The sequence below is a fragment of the Pocillopora damicornis genome, chromosome 8, assembly GCF_964200805.1.
Source record: "Pocillopora damicornis chromosome 8, jaPocDami1.2, whole genome shotgun sequence".
NCBI classification, from domain to species: domain Eukaryota; kingdom Metazoa; phylum Cnidaria; class Anthozoa; order Scleractinia; family Pocilloporidae; genus Pocillopora; species Pocillopora damicornis.
Window position 1 is genome coordinate 15,054,354 of NC_142677.1, and position 20,925 is coordinate 15,075,278.

General features: G+C 35.8%; 1 protein-coding gene across 5 annotated transcripts in view; it reads right to left on the bottom strand.

The window, feature by feature from the left end:
- Positions 1–10,081, bottom strand: part of LOC149041577 (peroxiredoxin 2-like) — a 54,776-nt gene extending 44,695 nt beyond the window's left edge. For 2 of the 5 annotated variants that reach the window (XM_089214845.1, XM_089214842.1), the window contains exons 1-5: positions 9,912–10,075; positions 7,518–7,569; positions 6,723–6,780; positions 5,169–5,217; positions 4,831–4,866 (exon numbers count right to left, since the gene is read on the bottom strand). In XM_089214845.1, coding sequence (XP_089070971.1) covers positions 4,831–4,866; positions 5,169–5,217; positions 6,723–6,780; positions 7,518–7,569; positions 9,912–10,055 — 339 coding nt within the window. In that variant the 5' untranslated portion in view covers positions 10,056–10,075. Of the gene's footprint in view, positions 1–105; positions 519–778; positions 855–1,374; positions 1,443–1,847; positions 1,896–2,799; positions 2,894–3,323; positions 3,384–3,880; positions 3,933–4,137; positions 4,196–4,830; positions 4,867–5,168; positions 5,218–6,722; positions 6,781–7,517; positions 7,570–9,911 lie in introns of those variants that run through there. The other 3 variants (XM_089214841.1, XM_089214844.1, XM_089214843.1) reach the window with 3 other exon arrangements.
- Positions 10,082–20,925: the final 10,844 nt, after the last annotated feature.

Consider the following 20,925-nt stretch of genomic DNA (forward strand, 5'->3'; position numbering starts at 1 on the left):
TTTCTCATATTTTTCTCCTTGGTGCCTTTCCGGATGCTACCGATGTCTATTCCGAAACCTCCATTGTTTATTACAGCAATAAAGATGTATGTACAATCAACACTATTGAAACATTGCTTAACATTTTATTTAGCGAGGTAAACAGTTAACATTTCAGCTTCACAACACGATTGTTTTCCGCAACTACAAATGATCTGTCTCTATAAGACATTATGTATTTAAGTAGTTTCACCGCTGACCACTCGTATTTCGGTCTTTTTTTTTCCCCGCTCGTCGCCTGTGATGTAATAACTTGTCGCGCAAAATTTCTAATTTGAACTAACATGATCCGCTCACATGATCTGTGATCCGATCTGTGATCCGATCCATGATCCGATCAATGATCCGATCCATGATCCGATCCTTGATCCCACCCCGTCTGATTCGGGTTTTTTCAACGTCTTGTTTTGTCCGATCAGGTCTGATCCGGGTTTTGTCAACACCCGTTGAAAAATGCTACATCCACGCCACAAGTTCCCCTAAAAGAAGGAAATAATAATAAATAATCCTAAGAATCTGTAACAAATCCTTAATACACAACATTTAAAAAGAAAGATTATGAATAAAACTGGCGATAATAAATAATTTTAACTGCTAAAACATTAGAAGCGGGTAGGGACACCCTGCTCAACTAAAAGCTGCGTTATTTTTATACCACACACTAGATCTGCGCTTGAGCTTACAGCTACATAGAAGATATACTTGACATGTTTCATCACTATCTTCAACTGCAACTCACCGTTTTTTTGAGATAACTAAAACAATCTCTCCACCCATCAAACACTGGCATTGCAGGAGGCTTTCCACCAGCCAGACTAAAGAAAAATGCAAAGGAAAAAGCAATTATGAACACTTTCTGAAGTACGACATGTGATACAATCATGTACATGTATGACTGTCTAAAAATTCATTCAGTTCAAACCTAAATAACTCTAAGCATTGGAAATCTAACCTCTTTTTGTTGTGTAACGGGAATCTTTCATTATATAAATATAAATAGCCTGCAAGCAGACTTAAAGAGGCAATAGGTTGACCCACTTGAGGACACGAGTTGGATAAAGTCTCATTCTTTGTTCCTTATCCCTGACGTCATGTCCAATTGTAGATGCCATGTATAAAATTCTCTTTAAAGACTAATTCTTATACTCAAGAGAAAAATATATATTTATTTGTTAACAAACATAAAATACTACTTATCTTTTATTTTTCCCTGAGTATTACACAGTTATTTTATCAAAATAATTTTTTTGTATTATTTTACTGGCTTTGCTCTGAAAGACATTGATTATAAGCTTAATTTTCAAATTTGTGTTCAATATATAAAGTAAAGCTAACCCAACATTATTGACTATCATCATGTGTGAAACCAACACAAATGGGTGGGTCGCAACTCCAGCAGCATACTGCAAAACAAACAGAAAACAATATTTATTAAAAATTAAATAATAATTCAATTTTATGACAACTTTGCATTCAGATTCAACACCCATCAGTCATATAATATGATTATTTCAAAGTAGCGACGTATCCAAATAATTCAAAACATGCATCTTCTATTATAAGTTTAGTAAGGACTGGTCTTTCAAATTACTTTACATGTAATGCCCTTATACCAGATACATAGAACTTATCTTATGAGGAAAAAAGTGGTAAGATCCTTAGCCCAAGTGGATTTTGTTAAATTTGATAATGAATCAATATGTAGAATAGATCCATACTTTTTCCAAATACTGGTGCTTCTTCTTTGATTCAAAAGGTGATGAGGCTTTTTGGGGGCAAATTTAAGATGTCTATCAGGTATGCTATACCTGGAAAAGTACATCTCTATACGCTTGTACTTCTCTACTTCTGCCGACCTGCAAATTTACAAATCGTTTTTCCTTCATTGGCAGCTTTGTCAAGGCATACTGTTACTTAATTATCACATTAACTTGCTGATAAAGCTGAATACAAATAAATGGTATTATCTACTGATCTCACAGCATGAATCAAACTAGACAGCTGTAGTCAGTTGGATGATCATGCTACTTGAGAAATTTATTTTTTGTCTTCAAAATCAATAACAAGTGCTTTAGAGATAGACTACGGTTTACCACCAGTTTGTTTATCTTGACCAAGAAGCAAGCTCCTCGATATAACAAAAGGGACAGGACTTCTCCAACAAGACGAGGAATGATACCACTGTTGACAGCAACAGATGACATTTAACAGGACACAAATTAAATACTATTGTTAGGTGATTCCTAGTTGAATTATTTCTCAACCAATAGCCCTACTGATCTCACAGCATGAATCAAACTAGACAGCTGTAGTCAGTTGGATGATCATGCTACTTGAGAAATTTATTTTTTGTCTTCAAAATCAATAACAAGTGCTTTAGAGATAGACTACGGTTTACCACCAGTTTGTTTATCTTGAATCACAAATCACCATCAAGGTTGTAAATTAAAGCACATGCACATTGCAAGTCTCAGTTTTTTATGATGTAGGCTTCAAGAAATGTTTAAAAGGCGTGTGAATTACTATGTGGAAGGTATAATATCTTTCTTTTGCTTTTCAAATGCCTTTAACCTGCCTTCCAAATGGCAAATTTGGCATGCATGTGAAAAGTTGATGTGAAATACAATGAAGGGATGAAAAACATGTGAAGACTGTGAGTTAATTTTATCATTTTTAAGTACTAGGTTACAGACAAATATGCATCTGGTGAAAAGGTACAAATAAATCATATATATTAATTTTTTATATGATAAGACTTGCCTCACTGTCAATAGCATATTTGCTGACCAAGAAGCAAGCTCCTCGATATAACAAAAGGGACAGGACTTCTCCAACAAGACCAGGAATGATACCACTGTTGACAGCAATAGATGACATTTAACAGGACACAAATTAAATACTATTGTTAGGTGATTCCTAGTTGAATTATTTCTCAACCAATAGCCACAAAACTCTTCTTTGCAAAGCCACTAACATTGTTAATATTTGTTTTTGAATTAAGCAAAGTACTTGCTGAATGAGAAATTTCTAATTAAAAGTAACACTTCTTTTGTTCAAGCTACATTTTGTGCCTGGACCACTTGGCTACATTTGATTGATTTTCAGCCAAGAGTGCAACTACTGCTGATTCAATTTTTCAATTATTCCACTTAGAAAAACTGACGATTATTGCAAGAAACTACATAATGATTCAAATCACAGTCACAAAGGATAAAAAACATGAAATGTAAGTTTTCTTAATTTTAATGCCATAATTAGTCAGTAACAGAACATTCATTTCCTACCTAAAAAATCCACCAAGTCCTTCATTGTTATAGATCTCTTTAACTGATGCACATAGTCCACTGAAAACAGATTTATTAACACAGGCAATAAGATAAAGATATTTAACATGTACATGTATTGTCCATGATTGGCACATTCAAGTAATGAAAGGAACATTCAACTTATCATCCTTGTGTGTAGGACATCTTAACCCTTTAACTCCCAGAAGTAGTAAACACATAACTTCTCTCTATAATTTCCATACATTATCCAAACATGTAATGAGAATATTGAAACTTATTGGGCAGAAGTCATTATCTTAATCTAACACCAAATTAGTCTCATAACTAATTCCCAATGATATGTGTTGCAGCTGGAGGGGAGATTTAATAATCAAATGTTGGGAGTTAAAGGTTAAAACAATAAAAAAGGTGCCATTACATCTCCAAATAGTAAGTTGAAAAGTGAGTAAATTTTGAGAAAATCTGCCAATTCAAGGAAAAAAGTACGCTTAAAATTTAAAAATTGTCAAATGGAGATGAAAATTAATGTAGCAGAATGTGGAAAAAGAACTGACCTGTAAATAGTTTCTTGACCAACAAACTGAACCATCATTCTGACTGAGATCACTTGAAATTAAATTAGAGAGGTGTCATTGGTCAATCAATATTTGCTAAAAACATATATAAATAAATAAATAAAAATACAAATTACAGAAATTATAGACTACTTATCTACTTTAATTTTGTTACCAAGAAATTAATAGCCCTAGATGTCTCACCCTCAATTGAAATTCAAGCCATTATGATCTAAGGTTCAGTTTTGTTACTTTACCATAAAATGGGTGACTGATAATGATACCACTGCATTTTGCCACAGCCTGTACACAGGTCTTAATAGAAAAAAAAAATTTGTTAGTCTTAACATCAACACTGAGGTAAGTGACCCAGACCAGGCCTTCAGTACTTATCCTTTCTTTCAACACATAAATCCACTAGGAGTATGGCTACTTAACCTATGGATATGATCCTGATCCATTGCACAATAAACCCCCCACCCTGCATTCCATCACATTTTCCTGACAGTTTACAGGTAACCATTTATAATTATTCCTCCAATACATGTATGCATTGACTAAGAGGAAGCAAAGTGTGTCAGAGTCTGACAGACACCCCTTTGACCTGTTGACCCATAAGAGTGACTAGCATCTAATTTCTCCTTACAATATCACCCTGAATCAAATATCAAGGTCACAAGAATGAAGGAAATGATCACCAACTAAAGAAGCTATTGATTATCAAACAAATTCTCCCATTCAGCACCCTAGCAAATGTACAAAGAACAGTATGGAGATTATGCATACTGATGTTAGGGTGTAAAGAGTTATTCAAAGTTCAAACCCATACCCATACCCCTCAGTCCAGAGTTTGGTGTACAAACCATTGTGCTAAATAATATATATTCTAAAAAGTCAGAATCCGGCACCCCCATTTAAACAAGGAGTAAGAGAAAAATTGGTCAAAATACCTCTTCAAAAAACTCTAGCAATTCTTCTTGCCTGTTCTAAAAATTTCAAGAAGAAACAGAGAAAAACAAATTAACATACAGAGCTGTACCATTCAAATCATTCTAATTAAGATAAATTATAACATATTAAAATAAAAAAGAGCAACCCCACTTTATTTTCCGGAGGAACCAGGGAATTGTCTTTTTTACCCATAGCCTATTCAATACACAATTCACACAAGACTATATCACAATTGCATGATGTAAGGTAAGAAATTCACATTATACACTTTGGAAAAATCAAACTACAGAAGGAATGTGGTAAACTAATTATAGTTTAAGTGAATCCATAGTAATACCTGTAGCATTGTATTGTTTACAAGAGTTCCAATCAATGATGAGTAGACCCTAACAACAGTTATAGTGGAGCAATTAATGTAATACCAGAAATAAAGTTTCCCAAAAATCATGAAAATTACCTTGGAGATTAGAAGGACTTACACCTCATAAAATTAAGCCAAGAAGAGAGCAGATACTTCAACATACAAAAACACATCCCACATATGCTGTAAAATATTTCTCTACTGATCTGGGGGATGAGCAAACTTAAAGGTCCTTTTATGTGGAGACATTAAGTGAGAGCACTTTTATTATAGAATATCAACATTAAAATCAACCTATTTACTTTTAACCCACTTTTTTTGGCAGAAATTACACAATGCCAACAAAAGTCATTATAAAGTTTTTTTACTAGAGGCATGAGGCCCATCCAGGTGCAGCTTATCCCGGTTTCCATAACATGAAGCCAAAAGAAATATTACTACTTCCCCCTGAATGGGATGCTTAAGTCCATCTCAAGGTTACCCCCTGTATTTCATCAGGCTTTCCTGACAATTAACCACCACCTATTTATACTCCTGGGTAAAGAAAGGTACTGTGAGAGTGAATTGTTTTGCCCAGGATCACAACACAATGACCCAGCCAGGTTTTGAATGTGGACTTCTACAACCGGAGCCCAGCGCACTAACCATTAATTAATAAATGTGATTCCTCAGAAAAAGAAACTCATCAAAAAATTTCTTTTAAACTTTCCTTAAATTCTTCCTACCAATGTTTGTTTGGAAAAAAAACATTTCAAAAGAAAGATCACTCAGTGCTTGTGTAAGAGATATGATGAGCCAAATTTATACTCCACAAATGCCTGTACAGGCACTAATCATAATTATGCATCATTTCATTGGTTCAAAATGCATTTTGAGGTAGTTGAAGGCAAGGGTTTTAAAGTAAAGCTTGAAAAAAACTTGATAGGTAGAAACAATTTGATGCATAATATAAAACAATTTGATACATAATTTGTGGAAAAATCATGCAATTTTAGATGAAAAAATGTTCCTTGAGTGATTGCTTTGAAGCTCATAACTTTCATCATTGAGTAATGGGCCTTTTGTATGGTTTTAACCATCTTTTTTTCCCTTCAATGATTTCTTTTTTAATTTCTCTAATTAAAAGGGGATAATTTATTCACCAAAATTCTGCAACAAAAAATATAAGTCACCATGCTAGTTTAAGAGCTAAAGACACGAGAGCCTCTTTAGCTGGTCCATTTATTGAAAAACAATATCATGATCTTGGAATTCCCCTGATGACATGACTTTATTACACAGGATGGGATGTGCAGTGCCTGAGGAATCACTTTAAAACACTAGGTGTCTCAATTACTAGAAACTAATCCCATACAAACAAGTTAAAATGACCTGATGTTTTTGCTTAGTAACAAGGACTGAGGCCTCCTGTCATTACAGTATTTAACCTGTAACATTTTTATTTCTGATCTCTTGCTGAATAATCAACAAGGTTTCTCACCAAGACAAAAAAAGTTACAACCTCTGGAAACCAAAGCATATATAGTTTACCTTGGCAACAATCCTCTGTAGAGTCCATGCCATACATTTATCTTCTTTACATAACATGCTGCAGGATGAGGAGGTAAAAAAACAAAGAAACCTGAACAAATAGGTTACTTTTCTTGATTACCATGAGTATCTTGGTGTTTATTTTTTTTTCAACAATAGCTCTAGAGTGCCTTTGCACTCTATGTAAATACATATTATCAACTAGAAATTGTGTTGTCATCTTCACATGCTGATCAAAAAAGTATAAATCTATATTACAGAAACTGTCCGTCATGATTGTTTTCAAGACAATGCAAAGGACAATTGTAAGTCATTTACCAGAAAACTAATCTGAATTTAGTTATAATGCTTTTTCACTGTAGCCACATAACCAAATACAATAAGTGATCAGAAAATGGCTTATCAGAAATTAAAATAAGAATCACATGGAGCCAAATCAGAACTTGAAGTGAAAAAAGCACAGCTGGAAGTGTGGGAAAATACATGTGAGAAAGTTGAAATTTAAGTTCCAGTTTTGCATCTGATTTGTTGAGAGGGTGGCAGGGGTTTTTCAGACCAACCACCAGGAAAGTAAAAAAAAAGACAATCCCAGTTTGCTTCCAACATCTGATTGATAATTACTCTATTTGATTCCTTTAATTACAAACACAAGGCAAGCCATGTATCAATCTCCTCAAAGCTTACATTTAAGTAGTTTTTTTATGTACTGGTAATACTGTGCTGTAGTTTTTTAATATGTCTTTTAATGAATTAGTGTGAAGAAATAATGAATAATAATCTTCTTAAATTCCTTACCATACTGGTAAAATGTTGTGAACTCAGTTGGAGAAATAGGTTCATGTCCAACCTTAACACAAATTTAAAATAATTTCATTTTAAACACTCCGTGACTAAAAGTATCAGGTGAAATACAATTCAGGTGATAAGTTAAAATGACCTTTGGAGATAGCTTACCACTTACAATGCCTTGCCACCCAAGTTCTAAGCCTCCTCTCATTAAACCTTTAACTCCCATAAGTGACCAAGACAGAATTTCTCCTTACAGTATCAATACAATATCAAGCAGGCAGGTGATGAGAATAGAGAAAAGTATCAGTTACATGTAGAGGAATATTAGTTGATTCAATACCAAACTCTCAAAACTAACTTCATGAGATTTGTGAAAAAAAAAGGAAATGATTGCCAAACTAAGAAGTTTTAAATGTTAAAATGAATTCTCCTTGTCAGGACCAAAGGAAATGTATAAAGAAGGGTATGGAGAATATGGATTCTGATGTTAGAGTGTAAAGGGTAATAAAGTTCAGTATTTGAGAAGATCATCAGGTTTGCCAAAATACCAATCTGATGTCTGAAAATAAGTCAGCCTCTGCTGATCTGATGTTGAGCACCAAACCAAACAAACCTGCTACATTTTACTGATTAAAACAATGCTCTAATTCATTTGTAAGGCTAAGACCACGAGTGGTGTAATATCTGACCTGAGTTACCTACAGCTGTAGCTGCGAGACCTTACTGATTCAAAATGAAGACCACCAGAGGAGTAGACTTTTCCTTTTTATCAACAAACTCCAGCTGTTCTTTTTGCTATGATCATGTTGATCACATTACTATGCACTCTACTACCCTCACTACCCCCTCCCCCCCCCCTCAACTTCATGGAGCCCATTATATTGGGAGAAAGCACCACTCCCTCACTTCGAATTTGTATGTATTTTACCCCTGATGATATTTTCAGAGCAAGTAAGAAGAGAGAGTTTTGTTTTTAGTTTATAGAGGAAGTTTTGTCTCCTGTGGACATTTGTCCTCATCAAGCCTCAAGTTCGGTGAACACCTATTGGCCCAATGTATTTGTTCCCTCTCATGAATATTTAAATATTGGTGTGGAAAGAAGCAATTATACTACTTTTGTACCAAAAAATTCCCTGTTAAAATGAAGGAAGGAGGTTCCACAGGATAGAAATATGAATACTGAGAGATGTCACGCAAACATTAAGTTGAACTTTGGGTGCCAGTGTCTCAGCGGATATGGACCCCCCGATGCAGATTTGGACCCAAACTTTCTTTTTAGCATCATTTGTATCACATTAGGTACCTTATTCTATGTACAAGCTTTTTGTCTAAAGATAGAGATAAAAATAGAGAGCCATTTTATTCCAATTCTACTGCATTCATTATAGCGAGTTGTACAGTATATGCAAGAATTGCAACCAAACTACAGCATTTGAACTATTGAAATTGTTGCAATAAATCCTTGCTTCTTCTGATGTGAATCAACATTGATACGAATGGTCATAACAATAAATGCATCCAGTCTAAAAAATAACTCCGTCTGATTTTCGTATTATAAATAACATATTTAAACAGTTTCTGAACAAGAACGAAGTAACTACTCTTACTACAAGTCGTTCGTAAAGCCTATTGTAGGTTATTGAACATCCACTCGACCGAACACTAACTAGACTAAAAAACCTAAAAGGATTGTTAGTTTAACTTATTTTCAATCATTAGGAATACAACAAGTAACACAAACACAACTGGATGTAAATTTTAGTGCGCGTTCTCGGCTAACGAAAAATTGAAAAACTTAATGTAACAGTAATGGGTGGAGCAGCAGAATTTCGTTGTAGGATGCGAACAGTGGATTCCCGATTTTTCGAGTCTCCATGGGAAATGAAAATCAGTTGGAGTAATTAGGTTGACTAGGGAAAGGGGAACGACTTTTGGTTCGAGTTATCGAGGGTTACGATCGACAAATCGAGGACCCAAGCAATTGGGATTCCACTGAAGTTTCACACTTAGTGTTAGCATATCTATCATTTCATATTTCCCACCTTTTTCGAGAGAATAACAAAAATCAAACGTTTTCAAGTTTCACGGCTCGTTTTTGTACCAGAGTTAAGCCATTTCATTCTCGTTAACGAAAATCCTAGATTGTGACGGCATGCTGAGAAGAGGGTAACATGGATACGCATTTTTTGAATTAAAACAAACTTTAATATACTCTGCAACGTAAAGTATTATCTATTTCTAATAGAATGTTAAGGATGATGTTTTCACTGTTTTGTTGAGGGAAGGGGGTCTAAATCCGCGAAGGGTAAATATCATCCGCCAGGGTAAATATCCGCTTGGACACCGGTAAAGTATCAAAGTAAAATATCACTGTGTCATTTGACATTTATAGTCCATTACCTGCACCAGAAGTCGAACACATGTTAGTGGCTGAGCTGCTGCGGTCATAATAGCGTTGAAAACGAAAGTAGCTGTTGTGCCTTCGTTACCCAAGAGATCTTCCAGGCTTTGCCCACTTCCACTTATCCCACGTGCAGCCGCCATGTTGAGTTGCTCGTCAGAATGAGGCTTGGCTTTATATTCATTCGTCGTCGGATCGGATCGGATCACGGACCGTATTATGGATCGGATCACGGATCGGATCACGGATCAGAGCAAGGGTCGGATCACGGATCAGACCAAGGATCGGATCACGGACCGGATCATGGATCATGAATCGGATCATGTCAATTAAAATTACAAATTTTGCGTGACATGCCAAAATGAAGTCTGCGTGACATAATGGAGTGCAGGCCCCACTAGGAGTTTTCCTTTTTTTTTTTTTTTTTTCCCAAACACCCGATATAGTCACTTTCACGACTGTGTCGAGGAGTGTTGTAAGTTGGTAAGTGAGTAAGCTAATCAGGAAGCATCATGACTCGCACAATTCTAGCTTGACTACAATAATTTCAAAGTACGTTTGAACCAGGGAAGGTATGTTCCTCCACTTTCCCGCTGGTTATCTCGGTGTAAGAACCTGTGAAACATTTTCTGTTTTGTCAGTGTTATTTTCCTAAGCTGCTTAGTGATCCGACTTCCCCGTTTTCTAACAGGTTCCTGCATCAACGATGAGTTTGAAGCTAACATAATTTTATTAATTATAAAATAACATCACACCAATTGTGCATTCGTAAAAGTAAAAGAGCCTTGTGAGTTCAATGGAAGCTTATGTAGCTGTAAGATTGCTCTTAACCTGCATTTTTTTATAAAGTAAAAGTGCAAGTCTTACCAGGCTAGATGTAAACGCATCTTTCTGATCCAAGTATCGGTAAACTTCTCCATTTCGTCCCCGCCAAATAGAGCATTTCATTAACTAATATTGATCAGAAAAAAACCAAAATTCGTCCGAACGCCCTAAATAAAACACAAACCTTAATAAAATGAGTAATCAGCGCCCCTGCAATTTCCAGACATGCACGAGTTGTCCACACGGTTTTCGAAAAAAACCCGGGACATTGAAAAACGTTAAGTCCCCTGGGCGAAATTGCGTTCAAAATGGCGACTGAACGCGGACGATTTTTTAGTCTTGACGGAATTGAAATTAATTTTTGCGACGAGAAAAATTCTCAAAAAGCTTCAATTAAAGTGCTCAGTAGAAAACTCAATTTGCCCGCCGGCGATCAATCTGAACATACCGACGAGCACGGCTGTTTACAACATGGACAAATTTTTTTGATAAAAAGTGAGCCTTTGATTTGAATGGACAGGAAAATAATTCATATTTGAATCAGTTTTACATAATTTTTTTTTTAACTGAGCCGAGAAAGGAGCTGATAGTCGTTGTTAAAATTATTTCTACTATTTCTATAGTATATCATTTCAAGAATTTAAAAAAAAAATATTATTGAATGTTCAAATATCGTCTGAGAGACTTTTAGAGTGACTTTGTTCCGCCAGGTTATCGTTTTAAAATGTGCAGGGTATTTCAGTTACTAAATGGACAAATAAGATATGGTGAATCAATAAAGTTCTGGCGCTACTATCAACTGAGCTAAGGAGCCACATTTTGGGAGCAGGGTACATTTTGGTGCATTCATCGTTCTCGTAGAGGAATCTGAAAGCTTTTGATCCGTTGTTTACTTGATTCCTGTCGTTGCTCCTTCCTGAATTCCTTTGAAGCTCAGAGCTTTTTCGTTACTCGGGGAAGACTAATGCTGGCATCCCACCAGTTAATTTCGCTATGGAAGTGCCAGCGTAAATCATCGATTTTCTTTTTCATGCATGTCACAGATAAAAGGCCTGAATGATATGTGATTATTTTCAGTACAGACATAGGATGACAGAAGCCGATTGAAAGCGCGGATTAAGGTAATCAATAATCACAGACTTAAGAAGTTCTTGATCAATAAACAAACTCTCCTTGTCAGTTACAGGAAATGCATTGAGAACAGTGTGGAGAATAAGAATTTTAATGTCAGGGTGTAAAAGGGTAATATAGGTAGCAAGTACTTCTGGCACAGGGAGCAGGGGAGTTGCATTTGACTTTACCACACAGCTGCAGCTCATCTTGATCGTGTTGATCAACCGTCGTTACCCGCGTGTATTGAAATCCACACGCTTTTCAGTGGCTTTCACGTCTTGAAAGCAAAGCTTAAAATTTTCTGGTAATAAAATCATGACATTCGAAAATGAAACCAGAAATTCTGGTTTCCGTTTCCAGCTCTGTTTTCTTCAAATGACATGCAATCTTCATATAACTGCCTGTCTGTACAAGAACACTGTGCATGTTACATGTTCATTTTAGAGACAATTACGTTTTCATCTAGAATCAGCTGCTAGAGAAAGTTTGATCGCAGATATATTTTTCCAAGCATTTTTTCTTTGAGATTGAGGTAAGAATTTAGTTGTAGTACATTGATTTTAGCGTTATCCAACACACAAGTTAAATATGTTGGAACACAAATAGACAATTTGACGACCATACGTACAAATTCGGGTGCCCAATTTAAAGTTGTTCTTTATCCTACTCACCATGGCGAACGAGACGGTCGCAAGTTAGAGCGCTACTGGGAAACTGTTGGAAGTCGAAGATTCCTTATTCTGAAGCTAAGGACTACATGTTCAGTCTCAGAGGGTCCAACAAAATATTTTGATATCTATCCTGATTATTTTCCTTGTTGGTTAAGGTTAATCAACCATTAAAGGACACATTTAAAATTTTCCCGAAGGTTTTTTGACTGTGACATGTTCTCCTGTTTTACCTTTTCATTCAGAATCGTTTTCAAACGAATATCAGTGACACAAAGCAAACCAGTTTGGTTCTGTTTTATTCCTAGTTATGGCTGAAGATAAAGTTTTGGAATCAAAAGAAGAACTAGGTCTGAAGAGCGAGAGTTACTCAGGTGAGAGAAAACATGTTTAAACAAATTGCAGCATGCACTTGGTGGAAAGACGGACAAATAGATTTAATTTTTAACGAGAATAAAAATGAATTCCTATCACGGCGTTTCCATCAGCAAATGGAAGAGAAATTACAGGTTTCACACCTTGCGGACCTAACCGCTTGTTTTGCTACGATGTTGGAGGTAGTACGCGCAGGCTATCCACTGAACTTTAGAACCAGCCGACACCTTCGCGGCTTTTTTTATGAAAAAACGGTCGTGGTGAAAATTATCTGTGGTCAACGGTACTGACTGACGATAAATTAAGCGGCCATTATGTTAATTTTGATAGTAATAACGCAGAAAGATATATTTGCGTGTTGGTATTGTCTTTGTTTGTTTTTTTTTTTTTGGTTTTGTTTTGTTTTTAATTTGAAATTACGGCGCGCAATGTACATCACATAAAAACCAACTGGTAAATAAATCTGCCTTGACACCGTGCGGAATTTCTTCGCTTATATAACCCTTTAACTCCCATGAGTGACCAAGACTGAATTAGTTTTACCCATCTTCATGAAAATTATAAACAGCAACTACCGATGAGGTTTCATCATCGATAGAGTTCCAAAACTCAGTCAGGAAAAAAAAAACCATGAAACAAACAAATAAAAATATTGGACTTAACCAGTATTAGTTTTGCAAACTTTATGGGCTGCATTAAAAAGCTTTGATTCATGAAATGGAACTTTGAACAGTAACGTCACAATTTTCGTTTTAAATTTCTTTCGAATTTTGAGAATGTCTTTTGATCTCCTAGTAACTTTTCACGGTAATTCTGTTGTTGTCATGTGTTGTTCTCTATTTACTCCCTGTTTCACTTAAAGTTAAAGTAACCACCTAAAATCCGTATTGTCCTCTTCAATTAAAGTGGTTTACCAAGTTCCAGGGTAATTTAGTATTATCAACCGAGTTGATAACTACGGTGGCTAATTTACGTTATCAACTCGGTTGAAAATACTAAATTACCCTGTTATACTCTCCCACCGACGCAGCACAACAGTTTCTTTAAAAACTTACCCCCTTTATTCATTTACCAAATTCCAAATCGATTTAAATTTTCAGCGACATGTAAAGAATGTGAGATAAACGAACGACAGATTATATTTCCAGAGGAGAATAAGTCCGCGATAATAATAATAATAATAATAATAATAATGGTAAAATTAAATAAACCAACAACGGTTGGTGACTCTCGGATAAAAAAAAAAACAGGTCTGAAAATCCAAATTTGAGTTGCCAAAACAGTGTGTGCCTTGAGGAACGCGTCGAAGATAATAATAGTAACTAGTCCACAACATTTTAGACCTTCAGATCATCTTCGTTTTTCGAGCCGAAAGAGTCTTGAAGCAGTCGCATTCACAGTTTCATTTGCAGAAGAGTCACGCTAACACTGAGGTGACTTCTATTTTAGGTATATCAGAAAGTAGCGTCCCGGAAATCCAAGAAAAACTGGAGTTGGTTGACGAGCTTTCTTCAGGTAAGGAAAAAAAAACAGCAAATAAATTGCGCCTCTCAAGTTTTCAAGATTTTTAAGAAGGGAAGTGACCTGGAACAAGAAGCGTATGAAAATAAACAAACAACTGATCACTGAATATGAAGCAAAAAGAAACAATCAAACCGCAGTAAGCGAGTCGAGTTAGTGTACTTTACACTCTGAACTCAGAATGAAAAAACTATTTTGCTTAGTATCCCTAGACATAGAGAAATGTCAAGTTGTATTCAAGAAGGAGTCTGATGTCGCTGGTCACAAATCAACAGGTACAAGTAGAAAGCGTGAGTTGAATGTGTATGACGCTATATCATAGATAATTTTTTTCTGATAAATTTCGCGAAATTAGTTAGGGTTTCTTAACAACTGTGGAAATAATATGCATTTGAACTGGCCACATCGTGAGACAAATGATTATACTTCAGGGCATTCACCATAATGAATGATGAATTACTTCTACCTTTTTCACGATATGAAAAAAACAATCAAACTAACTGTTCTAAAAATAGTTCAGCAAGCTTTTTTTATTAATTAAAACGAAAAATTTATAGTCTTGTCGCGCTTGGAAATTATTTTTCGCACTTTTTCAATAATAACAAGTTGTCAACTAAGCGTTCAAAGAGCAAAGTAGACTTCACTAACACTTGTGTTTTCATCTATCTATCTATCTATCTATCTATCAATCTATTTCTTGGAAAGTATACAAGTCTAATGTTAAGAGAGCAGCAGAACTTGACACTGTCCAGTTTTGATCAGCAAAATACCTTGGACTGGTGCGTCAAAAACTTTGCGACGCAAAGAAGTCAGTAGACCGTCAGAAATGGACTGAAAGGACTAAGTTAGTTTTCTAAATTCAATATTTGTACGAAAATTCGAAGAAGAATTATTTGGTAAGCTCCAAATAGCAAAAACGAGTTAAGGAAAATTTATAAATTCTAAGTTTTTCAGTCTGTTCATTATTTCAGTATTAAAATGGAAACGTCCAGGGAAAAGCCCACAAATATCTTAAAGAACCAAGAAAACAAAAATTTTCCGAATTTTCTTTACAAATGACTTTACATTACATTTTTTGTTATTTTAAGTTACCAAAGAAGCAAAAGTTGAAGCGGCCGATGGAAAACAAGACCATCCTGACCAAAGTTCATCAGGTATAGGAGAAAAAGAACAATTCGATGTCTGTTGGGTTTTTGGTTTGGATTTTTACACTATACCTCACATTATGATGGACAACTACTTAATTATCTTGTTAGTCCAACAATCAAGTTTTCTGTAAAAGACCACACACAATAAACTGGGGTAACACCACCCAGGACGTCCTGAGACCGATATCTTATGTCTAACAATAATAACGATAGTAATTGATAATAGTTAATGATAACAGTGACGAAGATGATGATGACGATGATGACAACAGTACCGATAATGACAGTGATAATAACAATAATCATCATAATGATAATAATGACGACGACACGATGGTGATGATGATCACTAAAGCCACCTCTCTTGTTACTTTTAGACGATGAGAAAGGTGAAGATTTATCAGCAGGAAAAATAAAGGAGTCAGAGATTGGCACTTCAACAGGTACAGAATTGAGCAATGAGCATAGTATAGAAGGATACTGTAATTATATAGATGCCGGTTTGAATAAATGCTTGTTTGAATCAGTACTGAGTCACATCTGGTTTAATGCTTTAATGCTTGAGAACTCAACAAAAGCAAAAGTAACTAAACAAAACTAAGGCCAAAATGTATATTAGACGCTGTAAGCGAGGTTGGGTGTTTCCATTTTACCAGTTCAGTATCCTTCCGCACTAACCTGATTTTGAAACATTTTCCGAATCACAACCCAAGCTAAATGATTCATTTCTGTATATTGGACTCGTCAGGAGATAAAATTTCAGGAATCCAAGTAAAACTGGATTTTGGTGATAAGCTTTCTTCAGGTGAGAGGAACAAAGAAAAGAGAGTAGAGAGCAATAAATTAAGTCAGTGTGCATTGAGTGCAACAAACGCTATGGAACAAACATTGAAATAAACAAACAATAGATCACATTAACTACAAGTGTTCTTAGTTCAAAGGTAAATGTTTTTTCTTCATACAATTCAAGGCCAAATTGCAATGACGAGGGAATCAGATGGCAATGATAACAAATTAATAGGCATAAGACGGTAATGAGTGTAACACTCAGACAGTTTGAAAGCCTACATCTGAAGGCTTACAAACTGCATTTAACTCAACTTCGATGAGATACAACTTTTCATTATAATTTCAGGGACAGACAAAAGTGACGCTACCTCAAGTGATAACGGAGTGGATTTTAATGCTTCTTTGTCCGTAGCAGGTAAGTTGGACTGACTTGGGTTAAAATCAAACATATTCATAATAGGAATATATCTCTAATGGACTTCATATAATCAATAGTTACATGACCCTGGTGGTCGTGGGAAAAGTAAACAGAATCTAAGATACTGAAAAACATAAATAGTAGCCATAATATGATGATGTTGATGACCGTGAAGACAGTGATGACGATCATTCAAACCCCTTTTTTTGGGGAATTTTCGACTTGAGGAAATTTTAGGTTTCATCATTTGAAAAAATAAAAGATTTAGCGATCGGCAGTTCCGCAAGTATAGAACAAAACTGTAAATAGTCTAGAAATATATTGTAATCTTAAGTCTGATTTATTAATTAAATTTTGGTTTGAAATGAATTAATAGGCAGCCACACCTAATTCAATGATCTAATGCTTGATAACTCAGCAGCAATAAAAAGTAACAATCATGGACAAACAGGGGTGAAGAGGGTGCAATTATTATTCTTGATCATATTTGACGTTCTGTATAAAGTAGGAAGGTTAATTTCTATAAATATATTATTCTTCATTGTTTAAAAGAAGAGTCCAAAGCACAACCCAATATGTTTGATTCTTTTCTAATTCTTAGCTACTTCGGAAGGAAAAGATTCAGCAAACCAAGAAAAGGTGGATTTGGAGGATGAGCTTTTATCAGGTGAGAGAGATAAAGCAGTAAATTAAAAAGACCTATGAAAAAAGACCTATGAAAATAATTGAAACACAAACAACTGAGTCATAACGGCTAAATGTTTCCTTTACTTAAAATAAAACATTCTTCTTTACCATTCCAAGGTCAATTTGGATTCAAGAAGGAGTCAGATGACGATGATGGAAAATCAACAGGTACAAGTTATTAGAACAAACGCAGAGTGTGTGTTAGCTTAAGCGTCAATTAAACAGTGGGAAACACCTTGCAAAGCAAGTCAGCTTTTCAAATATTGAAGAGGAACTGATCACTTTTTTAGGGTCAATATTTAGGATAGAATAAGGAAGAAATTATTTTTAACCTAAACCGGCACGATAACCATGGGTTTTACATTTTTTACTTTCCAATTGAAACTGATTTGGGTCTTAGATATTTTGACACTTAGGGGAAAAACCTTGCATATATTAGGAGATGGAGAAAACAAAAGTTGTAAAAAATAATGAGTATTATCACTTATAAATGTATTGGTATTTTAGTTAGTCAACAGGCCTCCTCAACAGCAGCTGTTGGAAGCCTGGACTTTGCTGATAAGGGTTTATCAGGTGAGAAAAAGAAACAAGCATCTTTAGATTTCTTTTTAAAATTAACAATAACAAGACAATTAGTACTGAAATTTTGTCAACTATTAACTGAGTTGATAGTGAATCAGAGCCATTGGCTCTGACGATGGGCTAATGCTCGAAATGTCAGCTTTAAACTCTTTACGGTTGCTAATTTACGTTATCAACTCAGTTAATGACTCTGTTATACTCTCCCAACGACGCAGCCCCACAGTTTTTTTAGAAACTTACCCCCTTTATTATTTTGTCAACTATGATGAGCAAAGTGAATATTCTTGGTATCTCGACAATCTAACAGACCAGTTATCAATCGCATTATCACAAGTTTAGTCCATGAGTTGCCTCCTTGATCAGTTGATGACACAAAAACGAGTGAAAACCATTTCGTTGTAATTTCATTGACAGACGAAAGTGAAGCTACTCCTGTTGAGATAAAAGTGGATATGAAGGATGCTCCTTTAGTAGGTAAGTTTGGAAGCACAGAGAAATCAAAGTCCTTAAAAGCCTGAGTTAAATGGAATTTAATATACAAACATTATTTTCTGAAAATCACTTGCGCGCGTATTTCACCAAGTTTGTGGGGTGACTGAGCGGACTGGATTTTGACCAAGGAGTTTCTGAATATTGCGTTACCGAGACAAAGTCGAGGTTTATAAAACGAAAACAAAAAGAGCTTCAAACTACACTATTACATTTTACCCCCGGGTTCGAACCATTTACTGTATTACGTTTACTTGGACGACAGAGCGAAAGACTTATGAACGACTACATCACCTACGCAAGCACTGTCAGACAAATACGACAACAACTCTGGTTTTATATCCGCTGTAAAGTTCACGGCCTTGTTCCGGTCGGGCTCAAACTTAAGTCCCCGTTGAACACACAGGAGGCCATCCAGATAGTTAAAGCCACCTGCAGACGACTGGTCAAAGCGCAGATAAATGATTGCCACAGAAGACTCAAACGCTATAGGAACAAAACAAAACAACTACATGACAAACTGAAACAACTGATATCTACTGAATTACTTGACACTGTTACGACTATCGCCGACTAACGTCAGAGAAAAAGACGAACCGAGGAACAGACAGGGAGCAGTGTATAAGATCAATTGCCCCGACTGTCACGCCTCCTACACCGGTGAGACTGGCAGAAAACCTCACAACTAGACTGACTGAACACAGACGAGCGACGAGGAAAGGCGATGTCAACAATCACATTGCTGAACATCACTGACTTACGAACCACACTATTGACTGGGACTCTGCGCAATGCCTAAACTACGGCACCAACTACTTTCAACGACTGACCCTGGAAAGCTGGCTTACCAACTTGGAACAGACTTCCCACAACAGGTGTCAACCGCCACGGGCACCATACAAACGACTCATTCACGACATTGATATTACAAACGAACCGAGCAGAACGACCTAACTTCACCAACGGATCGAGGCCGAACAATCACGACTGACCTACGCCACTTGAGTCTTAGAGCCCATAACATCACGGAGAAACTGATCAATCAGTTTATACAAACCGGACTAAGAACATTCGACTGACAAAAACTATTCACTTGACTCTGATGATGACTTCCGCTCAGGTTGTCGAAACGTCAGTCACCACTACCGACAACAGTCCATCTCAGGACTACACTCACCCAGACGATCAAACTACACTATTACAGAGCTTTAATTAGCATTAACGACAAAGAAGATCCAAACAACAGACAAGGTGCAGTTTATTAGATCAAATGCGCCGATCACCAACATCAGAGACAAGGAGATAGGAAAGGGCGCTAAAAAATGGCTGAAATCAAACTGCTGAAAATCAACGAATGACGAACCACACCGTTGATATGAGTCTGCGTGTTGTTTTAATATAACAGGACGAACTGTACCTCCAATAATTTTCTGACTGCATAAGAGAAGCCGGACGATCGAACTACACTATTACAAAACTATTACTGTACCTCTTACGATATTTTGATGGCATAAGAGAAGAATGATTTCCGAGACTCATAATAGCAGTTGTTACTAAAAATATTTGCTCGTGCATTTTTTTTTAGTTTCAAAATTTATTTTTGTCTTTGAAATTGAAACACAGGAGGGAAAAACTCTCAAATAGACAGGAGGATCAAGAATAATAAGAAAAAGTGCTGGATGTTGTAATTTGGATACCAGTAATACTAACTGCTGTTTGGTTTAACTGAAGAGGCGCAAGTTAAGTTAGGAGCAGGAGAAAACCATGTCTTTACAGACAAAGCATTAGCAAACAAAATACAAATGGTGAAATGTGTTTAGCGCCGATCTTTTTTACCACAACTCGCAAGAGGAGTTTCTTTTTTCTGTTAAAGGGCAAATATTTATCTATTTTGATAGTCTAACAGGAAAGTTTACAACTAGGCTATCACGAAAATTCTAATCGACCGTAAATGGTTTCCTATTGTGACATTCATTATTCTATGACTTTTATTATCCCGTCAGATTTATCAAGAACAATTCTGATAACAATAATAATAATGATAGCACAACTGATGAATAGCAACAATGATAATTGTGATGATGAGCATTTAAACAATCTGTTTTTTATACTTTTAGACCAGGAGAAAAGCCAAGTCCTATCCTCTGGAAAATCAAAGGATTTACATATCGGGAGTTCAACAGGTACAGGATTAAACCGTGTCTTGGTGTGCATTTATTGTTATAATGGCTGATTTATTGAGTGAGCGTTGGTTGCTCCAAATCAATAAACAGGAGCATCTATTTTAATGCTTAACAGCAATAAAAAGCAACAATAGGAAAACCTTGAGCCCAAAAAGACTACATTCACTGTTCTTGATGTATTGTATTTATAAACGTGTCTGGTGGTTGCTTTCTAA